Source organism: Triticum dicoccoides, chromosome 6A, assembly GCF_002162155.2.
Source record: "Triticum dicoccoides isolate Atlit2015 ecotype Zavitan chromosome 6A, WEW_v2.0, whole genome shotgun sequence".
In the NCBI taxonomy this organism is placed as follows: Eukaryota; Viridiplantae; Streptophyta; class Magnoliopsida; order Poales; family Poaceae; genus Triticum; species Triticum dicoccoides.
This window is the reverse complement of record NC_041390.1, coordinates 5,032,400-5,046,535: the sequence shown is the minus strand read 5'-3', so window position 1 is coordinate 5,046,535 and position 14,136 is coordinate 5,032,400. Positions and strand designations below refer to the sequence as shown.

General features: G+C 48.1%; 2 protein-coding genes and 1 pseudogene across 3 annotated transcripts; 2 read left to right on the top strand and 1 right to left on the bottom strand.

Annotated features, from left to right (window-relative positions):
* The first annotated feature begins 2,516 nt into the window (after positions 1-2,516).
* Positions 2,517-6,491, top strand: LOC119315436. Its single transcript, XM_037590068.1, has 7 exons — positions 2,517-3,259; positions 3,619-3,923; positions 3,960-4,431; positions 5,138-5,205; positions 5,808-5,863; positions 6,095-6,390; positions 6,485-6,491. Exons 1-7 carry the CDS (start codon positions 2,517-2,519, stop codon positions 6,489-6,491), a joined length of 1,947 nt encoding a protein of 648 aa, XP_037445965.1.
* Positions 5,409-9,559, top strand: LOC119319215 (zinc finger BED domain-containing protein RICESLEEPER 2-like). 2 transcript variants are annotated; one of them, XM_037593703.1, is made up of 8 exons: positions 5,409-5,626; positions 6,095-6,390; positions 6,485-7,562; positions 7,758-8,343; positions 8,436-8,863; positions 8,950-9,044; positions 9,138-9,211; positions 9,292-9,559. In XM_037593703.1, coding segments are annotated over exons 3-8 (2,199 nt in total). In that variant the 5' UTR covers positions 5,409-5,626; positions 6,095-6,390; positions 6,485-6,547; the 3' UTR covers positions 9,293-9,559. The 2 variants fall into 2 exon arrangements, with proteins under 2 accessions (XP_037449600.1, XP_037449599.1); XM_037593702.1 differs by having other exon boundaries at positions 8,424-8,863.
* Positions 9,560-12,375: 2,816 nt separating this feature from the next.
* LOC119315435 lies at positions 12,376-13,605 on the bottom strand (annotated as a pseudogene).
* Positions 13,606-14,136: the final 531 nt, after the last annotated feature.

Sequence of the window (14,136 nt, the reverse complement as noted above, 5' to 3'; positions counted from 1 at the left end):
GTCGATGCATCACAGAAATCGTGGCTGGAGAAACCGACGAGCTGGCTCAAGCAAAGCGGTAGCCCTTTTTGCCGTTTGTCGAGGTAGCTGAGAGCGTAGGATGGTGTAGCCGTTGTCGAGGTAGTCGTGCGAGGAACGCCGTTCGACGTCGAGTCGGGGTGGCCTGTGTCGAGGTAGTCGCCGTCGACAGCGAAGAAGAGCCGTGGCGGCTAGGTCAGAAGCGCGGCGACGGTGCCCGAAGTAGGTGAGGAAGAACCTAACAGCATGATAAAGATCGGCAAAGACGGTGGCGATCCCGCACCTAGGGAGGCGGCACGACGCATACCACATAGAAGTCAACACGCGGGGACGGCAGAGTAGACCGCGTGCCGCGATGCTACGACCCGAAGAGGCGATGCAGCGGCAGCGCGTGGGTCAGGGCGATGGCGGGGAAGACCTCATGACGATTGCAGGGACCGCGTGCCACACTCGCTACGGCCGACCGGATGACGCAGCGGCAGCGCGAGGGTTGGTGCAGCCTTGGGAACGGCCTGTAGCGATGTCCTCAGGGCGGCGGTTGACCGCGGGCCGCGGCACTATGGCCCGAACAGGCAATCCCGTTGCTCGATCGGTGGATAGGCGTGTAAACTTGACGTTGATCTTCACTGAATCTCTCAAGACGCGCGCAAGTGACTGGCCGCGCGGCATGGAGGAAGAGAACTAGCTGCTCGATCGGTGATGGAGGTGTCCGCGGTGTGGGTCGGCCGATCGGACCAGACATGCGCGTGCAACCGGGCGTGGAACGGGCTGTGCAAAGGCGGATTGAACGGGCCCGTACATGCATGCGAGCAGCCAGAGCCCAACATGCAGCCATACACCTGATGAGGCAGGTGCATGAGATGCCCACGCCACATGCAGACCGCATCGGTGCGTGAGGCCGCGACCACTTGGCATGTACAATGGTGATATCTTACGAGTGTCACGTAGGATAAATGATAAGATGGAGGAGAGAGAACTCATAAGTGAAGGTTTGTTTTTATTTATTTATTATAAGACAAGAGATGATCTCTTAGCACAATATGTCTCATCACATTTTTAGGAATTGCTAGTTATTGAAGATAAGGCTAAAAGATGACCCATTATAGATATTTTTCTTTGTCATCTCTAAATTACATGCAAAACTTAAGATAAGACTATCTTATCAATCATTTTACATGCCCTCAACGAGGATACGAGGTCCGCTCGGGTCAGTGCGCTGGCAGACATGCGTGAAGCTTGAGGCACCATCCAGCAGGAGTCGATGAAGATGTCGACAAAGGAGACACGCGTTGTAGATGACGAACGGCGGCAAGTGACTCAACATGGTCTATAGATCAGAAAACCAAAAAAGAACACTGATCAAACGACCGACGAGAGAGAAAACTGCAGATCAATTAATCGGGAAATAGACTCTCTAGGGCAGTCGATCAACGCGATCGGCGGACAAACCCTAGGTACGGGTTGCGTGGCCCCCGACGGCGGTTATGGAGGCCGACCGCCCCAGGGGCGGGGCATAGGGCTGAAGAGATAGGCGGCGGCTAGGGTTGGATCGGTTAGGCTGATACCACGTTATAAAGGAATAAAAAGGATTGGTGGAATCGTCTGTTGTATTGCTTGAGGCTCATGGACATATATATAGAAGTACATCATCATCTTAAAGTACAAGGTAATATAAAATAATATCCTACACTATCGTAGCTTTCCTAATAATCACAATACTCAACACGGACGACCCCAGTCACCGAGAGCAGCAAAACCGTGTCATCCGAACTGGCCAGCGTGCAAATACCCGAATATGTACTCATAAACATATGTGAGTATTTAGCCATCTACAAACAATGTTTTGGTTACCGAATGAAACATTTTTACTGAGGGGAACTAGTAAACGTGGTTAGCATGGTTACCGAGAAATACAGATATTTCGAACGAATTTTATAGTTGAAATTTGAATTCAAATAAGTACATGAACGAACATTTGAACCAGAGACATCTCAAAACAGGAAGTAGGTTGCTACCAACACACCAGAACCAACTCCCGTGGCATTAATTACATCCTACATACTTTACTATAAATCGAGAGTTTAAATTTAAAAAATTCAAAAAATGGTATTTTTTGCTCAGTATATGGATTTACCGAGGGGCACGGAAATACACAGTAACCATGGGAAATCTCAAAATTTGGACAGGTAACCAAAACCTTGCTACAGAGACATATTGGCTTCCTTATATATGTGAACTTTTTATTAAAGCAATATAATAATGGGCCCCAACTTTGGAGTCAAAAGATATAGACTTTGCCTCGTATACTACTCCAGGTCCAATACGTCTCCAATCGCTGTCCGATTTGTGCACGATAATCAGGCGCTGATTATACGTCGTACCAAAATCATACGCAAAATATCGGACGTGTAGCAGCGCTCGGCCGGTCATATAGCCGCGCGTGCGGATCGCGGACGACTGGAAACTCGAAAAGGAGCGGCGAACGAGAGCAATCGGCAATGGCCTCGAATCCGGTCGTGCTACCCAGCGACGTCCTCGCAGAGGTCCTCCGGCGCATCGTGCCGCACACCCTAGCCGCGGCCCGGCTGGTCTGCAGTGCATGGCGCGACACCGTCGACGCCCGCCTGCGTGGCCACCTGCTCTCGCGCTCGGTGCGCGGGATCTTCATCAACTTCACCCGCCTTAGATTCTCGGAGTTCTTCTCCCGTCCCTCGACGGGCCCGACGATCTCTGGAGGGCTCGACTTCTTGCCCTGCATGGGCGTCACCGTCACGTACCACTGCAATGGCCTATTGCTTTGCCGGGGTCTGAGACACGAGTGCGACAATGCACTGCCGTGTGATTATGTCATCAACCCGGCCACGCGTCGGTGGGCGCGTCTACCCCAACGTCCTGGATCAAACGTGTTGGGATTCGATCAAAGTGCCTACCTCGCGTTCGAACCGACCATGTCAACACACTATCAGGTACTTTTGGTTCCGTGTGTGCTAGCTGCCGGTGAATCGCACAGCGATCATGATGATGCGTTGCTTGAATCGGAGTGGCCTCCAGAGTTATACGTCATCCATGTGTTCTCATCGGCGACTCGGCAGTGGGACAAGAGGATCTTTATTCGAGAAGGGGAGGCTGCAGGGCTCGTCCGCAACATGCATTCGGATTTGTGGTATAATCTATATCATTATCATGCCGTCTACTCGCGAAGCACGCTCTACATCCAATGCGAGCATGGCTATCTCATGAGGTACTACTACTTACTTGCTCCTATGTCATTATTCTCGTTTAGCAAGGGCTCGTCTGGTTCGTAGGATTTTGAAATCAAAGTAAAAGATTGTGATGTCCACTCGATGTCAACCCTTCTAAATTTTCGAATATGCTCACACTTAATGCTATGAATTTTTAGGAATTAGGTCAATATGAACACAATCCGAAGAGTCTAGTACGTGCATTCCCATGAAATGAATGTCATACATAGCAAACAAATGTAGGAAAAATCCTATGGGAATTTTCTAGAAAATCCTACAAATCCTCCCACAATCTATACTGCTATGATTCACTCATGTTGTTATTAATCTGTTTTACCTGATTGTTTTGTGTCTGCAGAATGTGTTTGTCAGATGACACGTACAGAGTAATTAAACTACCAGGTGTCAGTGAATTTTCACTAAAAGGATATCCTGAGCACCATTTGGGTAGATCACTGGGAGGGGTGTATTGTGCAGTACCTCATAAGAGGAGTCCGCTTCTTCAGGTTTGGCATCTCAATGAATCGTGCAGTCAAATAGAGTGGGTGCTAAACCATGATACCACTCTTAAGACCTTTGAACATGAGGACTATGCTCAACAAATGGGTAGACAATGGATCTTACAGGATGTTAACTACCGTAAGTCGTTGCCTGAGCATAATGGTAATACACATGAAATTAACAGAGCGACAGTGGAAGAGAAATATGAATGGAACTCCGACGAGGATAACATTCTTGACATTGAATATGATGTTGAAGAGGATAACGTTCTTGAAGAGGGATATGAAGGAAATTATTATTTCCTTGGGTTTCATCCTTATAAAGAGATTGTCTTCTTAATTTCATCAAGGAGAAAAACAAGAGTACTGGTATATGATTGCAACAGCTCGAAATTTCAAGACATGGGCAATGTGTGTTCAGCATATTACAACCCGGTCTGCGGACTACCATTTGGGGAGATGGACTCAGCTTTCCCGTATACGCCTTGCTGGATAGGCGAGTTTCCTGGAAATGAATTAGAATCGCTATTTGAAGATAAGGAGCTTCGTAGGAAAAAGTCGGAATTGGAAGAGGAATCCAACCTTTCATGCATGGACGTGTACGGGATGCGCAAGTTCCATGGGCGCGCCAAGAGGACCAAGGACTCTGCCACCAAGATTCATCACAGATGGCACTAGTAGGAACCCACCTTGACCGACATGAAGGCCAAGGCGACCAAGTTGGACCTTGGCAAGGCCACCAAGAAGCTAGAGTGTGGAAGTTAAAAGTTGCAGGCAGGGCATAAGAAATTCCTACCGCTGACTGCTCCTGCAAAGAAAATTTTGTGCTGCAGATCGCATGCTAAAACTAGGATGGCCTCACGTTGATAAATGCAGCTTCTGCAAACAAGTGCTAGCTGCTACAAAAAACATCGAGAGTTTGCTTAATATATAGATAGTATTGGAATCAAATGCGACGTAAGAGACCTGTCTGCTAGGGACTAGTGGTAGGCTAGCTAGCTGCAATATAATTCTTTGTATCCCCTTGTAAACAAACCGTAAGATCAGAGAAATAAATGGGTGTGAGTGTGACATGAGCCTTTTCCAATCAATCCGCATCTCGTGTATTGCGTACGTGTGCATGAGTGCTTTGTTTATTTCCAGCAAGCCATAGTAGCTAGACTGCTGAGCTCCTATACTAGGGTCTCGCCCAGAAAGAAATTGGGCCTTGCTAGTCTGTCGTATGTTCCTCTCATCGGAAGTACACGTCAGATCACAGCGTCGATGTTGGGCCTGTGCCAACAGATAGTACTATGTACATAACTTGCTTTTTTTTTATGAAACACACCAGACGCTGTTTTTGATTCATTAAGGGTAAACTCCATATGGAAAATACAGGGTATGGGTCAGCCTGGACGGCACGAGCGGGCTTTCCGGCCCGCTCGTGGCCCGTTTAGGACCGGCCCGTACGGTCCAGGCCCGATAGAAAAGTGTGCCGGTCCGAGCCCAGAAAAGCAGACCGAAAAAAGTTCGGTCCGGTCCGGTTTTTAACCGGGCCGACCGAGCGGACCGATGGCGCAAGGCCCAGCCCATCTAATGTAACAGATCGATAGAGGCCCTGCCGAGCACCCCTTCCCCTCGTTCCATCCCCTCCCTCCTCGCTCGATTCCTCCCCTCCTCACAAACAGAGGCGCCTCCTCCTTTGCTCTATCCCTAACCCTAACCCAAGGCGACGGCGCCGTTGCCCGCGGCTCTCCCTTCACCGACGGCGTCATCTCTTCCGAGTCCGAGCTGGAGGAGCACATCTACGTCGGGGAGGCAGCAAGGCCAGCACGCCGTCGGTCCGTCCTTCCCTGGTTCCTCACCGAGCGCCACGAAGAGGAAAAGGTAATGTGTCCCTAACCTGTAACCCTTGGCCCTCGCCAAACTGAGATGATTCAGAGAAACTTAGATAGGAGATCTGGAGATGTAGTGTTTGGTCAGGAGATAATGGTGATTGGTGAAGGAGAAGGGGAATGAGAGGGGAATTGTGTGATGCTGGTGTTCATTCTCGAACCTGATTTTTCAGCTAAATTCTTAGACACCAGCAGCCGCAGGTTCGAGAATGCCGCTAGTGATCCCCTGGTGCTGCTGTTTTTTTAGATAATGGTCAGGATTCAGGAGATAATTATGTTCATTTTCACTAGTAGTAGATGATTTTCTATGCTACAAAAGCCTGTTCCTGTTCATTTTGTATGATGCAACCTGATTTTGTGCGTATTTTGTTCATACTCGTTCCCTGTGATGTGTACCATGGTCTGAGATATTTGCTGTTTTTGTAACCTGATAATCTGAGTTATGTGCTGTGTTTTGTAGATAATGGTGAAGGAGAAGGGGAATGAGAAGGGAAAGGGTGCTGGTAAGGAGAATGCGAAGGCGAAGGCAAAGGAGAAAAGCGTGAATTACCTAATTAGACAAGATTCGGCGTTGCCTCCGCCGGTTCCGAGGAAGAAGAGGAAGCCTAAGGTGCAGATTAAGAAGGCGAAAGACTTTCCCAATGCCCCAACGGGAGAGTTGATTTGTAGGTTAAAAAACACCATCCACCTCCGAGGCGTCTCCCCGACCGCACCAGTGCCGGCGTGCGTGCCGCGGAAGCCGCTGCCTCTACTATTGTAAGATTGCTTTACTTGATGCTTGATGTAGCCATATTTCCATATAACCATATAGGTGATGCTTGATGCTTATTTGTGTGCTCATGTGTGTTAGGTGGTAGATGACGAGGAGAAGGAGGATGAGGACGAGGACGAGGACGAGGACGAGGACGTGGACATGGATGAGGATGAGGACAAGGACAAGGACAAGGACGATGAGGAATACGAGGAGCAAAATCTGTTTATAGTCCCACCACAACCGAGTGCTAATATGTCGGATGATGATACATCAGAAGGGTATAAGGAATCAGCTGATGAACTAGAAGGTGACACTATGTCCGAGGAATCACTTGTGCATGTTGTATCTAGTGAGGAGGAGGCAAGAGAAAGGAAAAAGAACAAGAGGCGAAGAGCCAATGCTCCTGTTAGGATGTCATCGGATGTTTGGGCCCATTTTCACAAGGTCAAAGAGCCATCGACGGAGCATCCGGGAGAGATTGTGTTGAAGGCTGTTTGTAATTATTGTCCCAAAAAGAGGTATGCGTATACGCAAGGTGGCAGCACCTCAACTATTGGAAGGCATATCTTAAAATGTGAAGGTTTAAGGAACAAGATCGCTAGGAATGCCATCCAAACAACTCTTGAACTGCACAAAATCAATGGTCCAACAAGTGCTCCAACAATGCACCCCTCTATTGAGTACAACCAAGGAATCGTCAAGGAGCTTATTGCTAAGATGATATGTGTGCATGAGTATTCATTTAGAATGGTTGAACATGAGTGGTTCAACATTCTGATGAAGTGCATGAATCCAAATTATAAACCCATTGGAAGGAAGGCAATACGAGCCGAGTGCATGAGGGTTTACAAGAACGAAAAAGAGGTGCTGAAATCTCTCCTAAAGGGTGTGAGCTCCATATGTCTAACTACAGATTTGTGGACAAGCAACCAAACCTTATCTTACATGTGTGTGGTTGCACACTATATAGATGAGAATTGGAACTTACAAACCCGTGTGCTTGCTTTCATAGAGTTGGATCCTCCTCACTCTGGAAATGTCATTGCGGATGCTCTCTATGCGGTTGTGCTAGAATGGAATATTGAGACCAAAATTATGTCCGTCACACTTGGCAATGCTTCAAACAATGATGGTGCGGTCGATGCTTTGAAGGCCAAGTTCTTGTTCCGGAGAGGTATGATTCTATCCTTGCTGAATATGCTTGCTGTTTTTGCTCATATGCTTGCTGTTTTTGGTCATATGCTTGCTGAATATGCTTGCTCATATGCTGTTTTGTGCTCATATGCTATTTTGTGCTCATATGCTTGCTGAATATGCTATTTTGTGCTCATATGCTTGTTGCTATGCTCATATAGAAGCTCTTTTGTAGGTAAGGACTTCGAAGGCCAATATTTTCATATCCGTTGTTGTGCACACATCCTCAACTTGGTCGTGCAAGATGGGACAGCGATCTTAGATAATTTGATAAACAGCTTGAGAGAGACGGTGAAGTACTTCAAGAGGTCACCTTCTCGTCTCCATGCTTTTGTTGCCACTTGCAAAAGCTTGGGTGTCAAAGTTGGTAATCATTTACACTTGGATTGTAAAACAAGGTGGAGTTCAACCTTTAAGATGATTAGCACTGCCCGTGGATATAAGGAAGCCTTGACCTCTCATGCTCGTTCAAATGCCAACTATGCTTGGGCGCCGACAAACGCAGAGTGGGACATGTATGACCTTATCTCTCCATTACTTGAGAGTTTGGCTGAGGTGACAAAAGCATTTTCAGGAAGCTTATATCCCACTTTGAACATCTTCTACCCATACATTGTTGGTATCAAGCTTGCAATCAAACATGCAATGGCTAGTGACAGTGACCACTATAAGGAAATGGGTGAAGCAATGTTGGAGAAGTTTGACAAATATTGGGAAGAAAAGAACAATGCCATGGTGATCGCAACCATCTTTGATCCTAGGTACACATGCTTGCTGTTTTTACTCCCGTGGTTGCTGTTTTTTTACTCATATGCTTTCTAATTCACTCCAATGCTATCATCTTTGATCCTAGGTACAAGATGGGTTACATAGAGTGGGCCTTTGGAGAACTATATGGAGAAGGAAGTACGAGGTTTAGGACTGAGATCAAAACTGTGGAGAAAGAGTTGGCAGCCTTGTATGACAAATGTGTTGCTCAAAATAAGCAAGCTGGAAATGGAGAAAGCTCATCTTCCTCTACAAACATTCCTAGTATCCCGGTTCAAGCTGGGTACGAGGCCTTCTTATCGTCCCGTTCAACAAGAATATCAAAGAGTGAGTTGAGGAACTACTTAGAGGATGCGGTTGCCCCTCGCGACAAGGCTCTTGATCTTCTTGGTTGGTGGAAAGAGAATGCTCCAAGGTACCCAATGTTGGCCAAGATAGCCAAGAGGTTCATTACTATCCCGGCTACCTCCGTGTCTTCGGAATCTACCTTCAGCATGACCGGAAGGATTTTAGGTATGTCAACTCATACTATAGAACTTTGGATATAAACTTGTCAACTTCTCATCCTCACTCTAGTTTGTCAACTTGTGTCGTATTAGATGACTATAGGAGTTCGTTAAAACCGGTTATGGTGGAGGCATTAGTTTGTGGTGCAAGTTATATCAAGGGTGCTCATGTTGACTTGAATCTGGTGGTATGTTTGCCATCTTTTCCTTACCTTTGCTTTATTTCTTTTTTGGTCTTGTTGTATGTGATGTGAGCATTTGTCTAACTTCCACACTTGTAGCCGAGGGATGAGAATGAAGAGGATGATGTTGAGAACATCAAGTTACCCACTGTGGTGGAGGAGATCAACGATTGGTAACTATTCTTCCTACATGTTTCACTTGTCATACGATACCAAATATTATTTATGTGAATGTTGCTTATCTTACTTGTAGACATTCATCATGTGGATGTTGATCTTGCTATTTTGGAGATGAATGTCAAAGTGATCTTTCTCATGTGAAGGCTACTTTTGCATTTCTGTTATGTTTGTCATGAACTATGAATTGTCACTGCTAGCTTGGAGATGAACCTCTCATTTGTGTTATGTTCAACTTGTCAATTGCCATGGACTTGGAATTGTTAGAGCAAGTTTGTAATCGTGTCGTTCAATGATGATAAGACCTTATGTTTGTGGATGTGATATTGTGCTTAACCTGATTTGTGCCATCTTTCATGTCAAAATCAGTTTGTGGATGTCCAAAAAACAAAGGAAATGCTGTCCAAATTTAGTTATTCTTGCTGTCCAAAATGTCAAAATCAGTTTGTGGATGTGATATTGTGCTTAACCTGATTTGTGGTGCACTTTGGTTTTTCGTCAGGTTAGGGTCGAACGCTTTTTTTCTGTTAGCTAGTTCAGCTCGCGGGTCTAACAGCTTGAGCGAGTCTCGTGCCTCGTCAGTCTGCTCGTTGGATGGCACGAATGCTGTGAATCATGACAGCGAAAGTCAGGTGCCACGAAGCCCTGTTTCCTGTTCTGTAAGTCTGAATAAATAGCAAAGATATATTGTAGAACAGAAAAGCTCTGGAATGTGTGCAGAATAAAACACTGATGTCTCTCGTTCGTGTGTGTTCGTTCCAAGCCCACCTCGGGTGCTGACAAGCACGTCGGTGAACACACACACGTTGGTGTGCCCCATCTTGTTCCCCAGGAACCCCGAGTCGATCTCGTCATGGCCGTCCCCCACAACTGATGCCTGAATTTGCAGTCAATTGATGCACATACAGTCACCATGATTGCAGTACAAGCTCATCAGTAATCTGAAATTGGAAGCGGCGATGTAGGCACGTAGTATGTGCTGATGGTGACGGTGCCGGCCGGCGGCGGAGTTCTCCGGGACGAGCTTGATGTAGGTAGAGACGCTACCATAGATGAACTGCATCTTCGTCTACAGCAAACAGCCGGAGGAGTTGCTCTTCAGGGACAGGGTACGGCACGGACGCACGCACGCTGGGCACACGCGCAGGGCACACACATGCAGGCGCCGGGGCACACGCGCAGCTCACGCCCTGCCCCACCCCGCCATCGCTCGGTCCCTCGGTCCTGACCGAGCTTTCTCCTCGTCGGTCCGGTTCAGGAAAACAGGCCCGCTGGGCACTTCGGTCCGGTCCGGTCCGGACCGGTCGCGGCCGGTCCAAAGCGCGGCTCGGTCAGGGACCGGACCGGCCCGGACCGTGTCCACCCTGAGGTATGGGCATGCCAAAAAGAAATGTACACCCAGGGTAATAGCTGTACACATGTAAGAAACAGGGGTTGGGGAGGGCCAAATTGCACTATAATTGTGCCAACCATTTAACACCTTTGATTCTAAGCCATGTGTGAAGTTCATCAGAGATCAGGTTGCATGTTCCAATGAAATCATTGGCTTTGGTGTTGAATATCCTGTTGTTTTTTCTTTCCAAACCTGACACCAGATGAGCATCGGAAGCGCAGAGAAATATTTGTAACGTTGCGCGGGGATGTTGTCCAGAGTGTGTAGCCACCATTGTACCAGCGAGATCGTGTCTTGTTGTAGCTTGGTCTAAGATCAAACCGATAGGTTAATCTGGTCAGAAAGTAGCCCCAGACAGTAGCAGTAAATGGGCAAGTTGCAAACAGGTGGACAGCAGACTTGAAGCCAATGTTACACAGTTGGCAAACAGGATTGGCAGGCCAATTCCTTCTTGGGAGATTATCTGCTGTTAGGCATTTTCCTTGTATGGTTAGCCATGCAAAGAACTTCACATTTTGAGGGATCTTAATCTTCCAAATGATGTGTGAAAAAGGCGTCTAAACCCTTCTAATGAACTGGCAATAGTAAGCTGAACTTGCAGGGTAACTATGTTTAATTCGACGTAACTTGCAGGGTAACTATGTTTAATTCGACGTAACTTGCAGGGTAACTATGAACAGGAAGGTCTTGGATCGAAGAAGGGTGAGCCGAGTTGCATTTCCTTGCTAGCAGCTGGATGTACTGTAGCAGAAAACCTATGTTAGAGAAGCAAGTGCAAGTGCAAGTACTCCCTCCATCGCACAATATAACATCATTTTTCAAGCAAACATAGCTTCAGAAACGGTCTTACATTGTGAGACAGAGGGAGTATCTATTAGTTCTGATTAGAGTCAGTGACAAAATTACTAGGTAGTGGATTAGGTTGTTAGATGTGACTGGATCAGGTGCTCCTATTACCCGGCCTTTATGCCGGTGTTGCATCCTATTGACGTTCCACGACATGTGCTCATCAGAGAAACTACATGGCAGCGCAATTACTGAGAAGTTAATCCTCGAGCATCTTACATGGGTACTACAGAAACATTTATAAGTGAACTGAGAGCTACTGAAGCAGTAATTCCTAGTGGTCTGACATGGCCGCATTTCAGAAACTTGATTGTGCTAATATATAGCTAAAATGTATCTGCAGTTTTCTGAATAGTTTGATGAGTGAGTTTAAATGTGGGTGCATCAGGTAAGCAATAGCAGAAATCAATTGAGATGGTGTTTTTCTAGTTGTCCAACCAATCAACGAACATAACTTTGGATTGTAGAAATAGAGAAGAAACCAGTCAGATAAGATTATCATCAGAGGAAACAACACAACCTTATAATTTGTAAATTGTAACAACCACGGAAATATTCATCAGTGCAGTTTTTTGTAGGCCGAGCTCCACAGCACCCTGTGTCCAGACTGTTCCATCGAGGCTCCCACGCATAGGGATATGGGGTACTAAGGGGCTCGGCCTTGGATACAACTTTGCATTAGCTCAATATAGAGGGGAAACTAGGCATGAAACCGTACAACAAGGCATGAAAACTCTAACCACAACTTTGCTATCGAAAACAGGATAAAACTAGCAAAACCGTAGAGCTATGATTAATGGGGCTACAATTTTCATACAAAGGGGAAAATAAAACTTGTAAAATTTAATTGTTTTGTCATACACGTGTGCTTCTATTGTTGATTATGAAGTTGAGATTGGAACCAGAACTGCAAAGAATTAATCACAAAGTGCTATTGAACGTTGGAACCCAAGCCGTCAAACTCATCTCATATGGGATATTCTGGGTCGTGTATATGACCCTATGATCTGAGAACCACCTCACGATCTTCATGGACTGCAGGTCGAGCCAAAAGAAACCGTTGCATGCAGTGATGAGCACAATGCCACTACTCTCGGCGAACCACACTAGGTTGAATTTGACTGGCTTCATCGGTGGAATGCAGCTCCCGCCTGCCTTGTCAAGGAACCGCAAAATTGTCTCCGTCATGTTGATCACCACATGTGGTCGTTGCTTCCACTTGGCTGTATGTTGCGATTGTGCCCAAGCTGATATCTTATCATCGTGGGCGACAAGCACGAGCACATCCCCACCCACCGACGATGTTGCCAGAAGTTTTTGATGCTCTTCGTTGTGTGCGAACCCTTTCGGGAGCTCCGTCACCAACACCTTTGCTGCTTTGACACGGAGCCTGAGGATGTAGGATCCGGTGTCAGTCTGGCATAGCCAGTGCACATCGCCGCCGGTGACCAGGGCCTTGCCGAGGCTTCGTTGAAACCTGCTTTGTAGGTTAGGAAGCCAGGTCTCGGTGTGAGGCCCCACGCGCCATGCTCTGTCGAGAAGGTCTGGAACTGCAGGTTGCCGCCATATGGTGACATATCTAGACATGCCTTGACCACTTGAAAATGCCGGCAACGGAGGTGGCCGCCTTATCACAGTCACCAACCAGCAAGACATAACTTTTCTAAGACCACCCACGAAACATCGGTTCAGATGGCAGGGTCAGGCTCCTACCGGTGGCCGGGTCGCACACACGGAGCTCTTTGGCCACGCCCACACGGGCGAGCACGAGACCATCACGCGACGGGAAAGCCTCCACGTACGGGTTGATGTGCGCAGCTTGGTGGCATCCGGTGCGCTGGTGTCCAGCAGAAACAGCTTCTCCTTGGGCTTGGACCAGTCGTGGGACCCGTAGATTAGGTGGCCGCGCAGGAGGGGGAGCACGAAGCGGTCGCCGTGCTGGAGGTGGAGGGGGCCGCAGAGGCTGATGTATTCCTTGACGCGGCAGCGCATGTCCACGCAAGTGGCGGCACAGCGCACGAAGGTGGCCGGGTCGGTGCACGCCGCAATGTCCACCAGAACGTCCAAGGGCAGCGACGCTGCCTTCTGCCGCCGCCCTCTTGTAGCTTGCGTCTGTGACCTGGCGTCGCTGCCGCCGCGGCCGCCTACCATGGTTGACGCCTCCATAGATGGCCGCAGCTCCGTCCAGAGCAAGGTCCGATCGCGTCCCGGTCGATGCGGTATAATTAGCCCATATTATAGATATGCATCGTAGTTGATATAAGTAGGATTAAGGGTTCCGTAATTGTTTGGTAACTAGAGATGCGTCCGGAGACGTTCCGATCGTGTCCGTGATTGACACATGGTCGATCCTCTGTATGTACGTAGCAATAGATTGTTGGTTTCCAGGAGCACCATGCCGAACGCGCAGCCAGAAAGCTCATGGCGGATCTTGACCTTGGCAATAGTTTAGCACGGAGGGAGTAGTGATGGGCTCCCGCGACTCGGAGGGCGACTCGCCGCGAGGTCCCCGACCGCCGGCGGCCTTGCTGCCGGGATCTCCACCCCGCGACCTCCCCGTCCGCTGCGGTCGCTGCCGCGCCGCCAGCCCCCCCCCCCCACGCCCGCTGTGCCTGCTGTCCCCGCATCCCCCGAACCGGTCGGGCCACCGCGCTGGGCCGACCTCGCGGAGGAAGACGACGT

Excerpts from the sequence above, each read along its gene's own strand:
- LOC119319215 (XM_037593702.1), top strand. The coding sequence starts at position 6,548 with ATGGATGAGGATGAGGACAAGGACAAGGACAAGGACGATGAGGAATAC. Across the intron at positions 7,563-7,757 it reads CAAGTTCTTGTTCCGGAGAG|GTAAGGACTTCGAAGGCCAA; the intron begins GTATGATTCTAT and ends GCTCTTTTGTAG. Across the intron at positions 9,045-9,137 it reads ATGTTGACTTGAATCTGGTG|CCGAGGGATGAGAATGAAGA; the intron begins GTATGTTTGCCA and ends CCACACTTGTAG.
- LOC119315436 (XM_037590068.1), top strand. The coding sequence starts at position 2,517 with ATGGCCTCGAATCCGGTCGTGCTACCCAGCGACGTCCTCGCAGAGGTC. Across the intron at positions 3,260-3,618 it reads GAGCATGGCTATCTCATGAG|AATGTGTTTGTCAGATGACA; the intron begins GTACTACTACTT and ends TTGTGTCTGCAG. Across the intron at positions 5,864-6,094 it reads ATGCCGCTAGTGATCCCCTG|ATAATGGTGAAGGAGAAGGG; the intron begins GTGCTGCTGTTT and ends TGTGTTTTGTAG.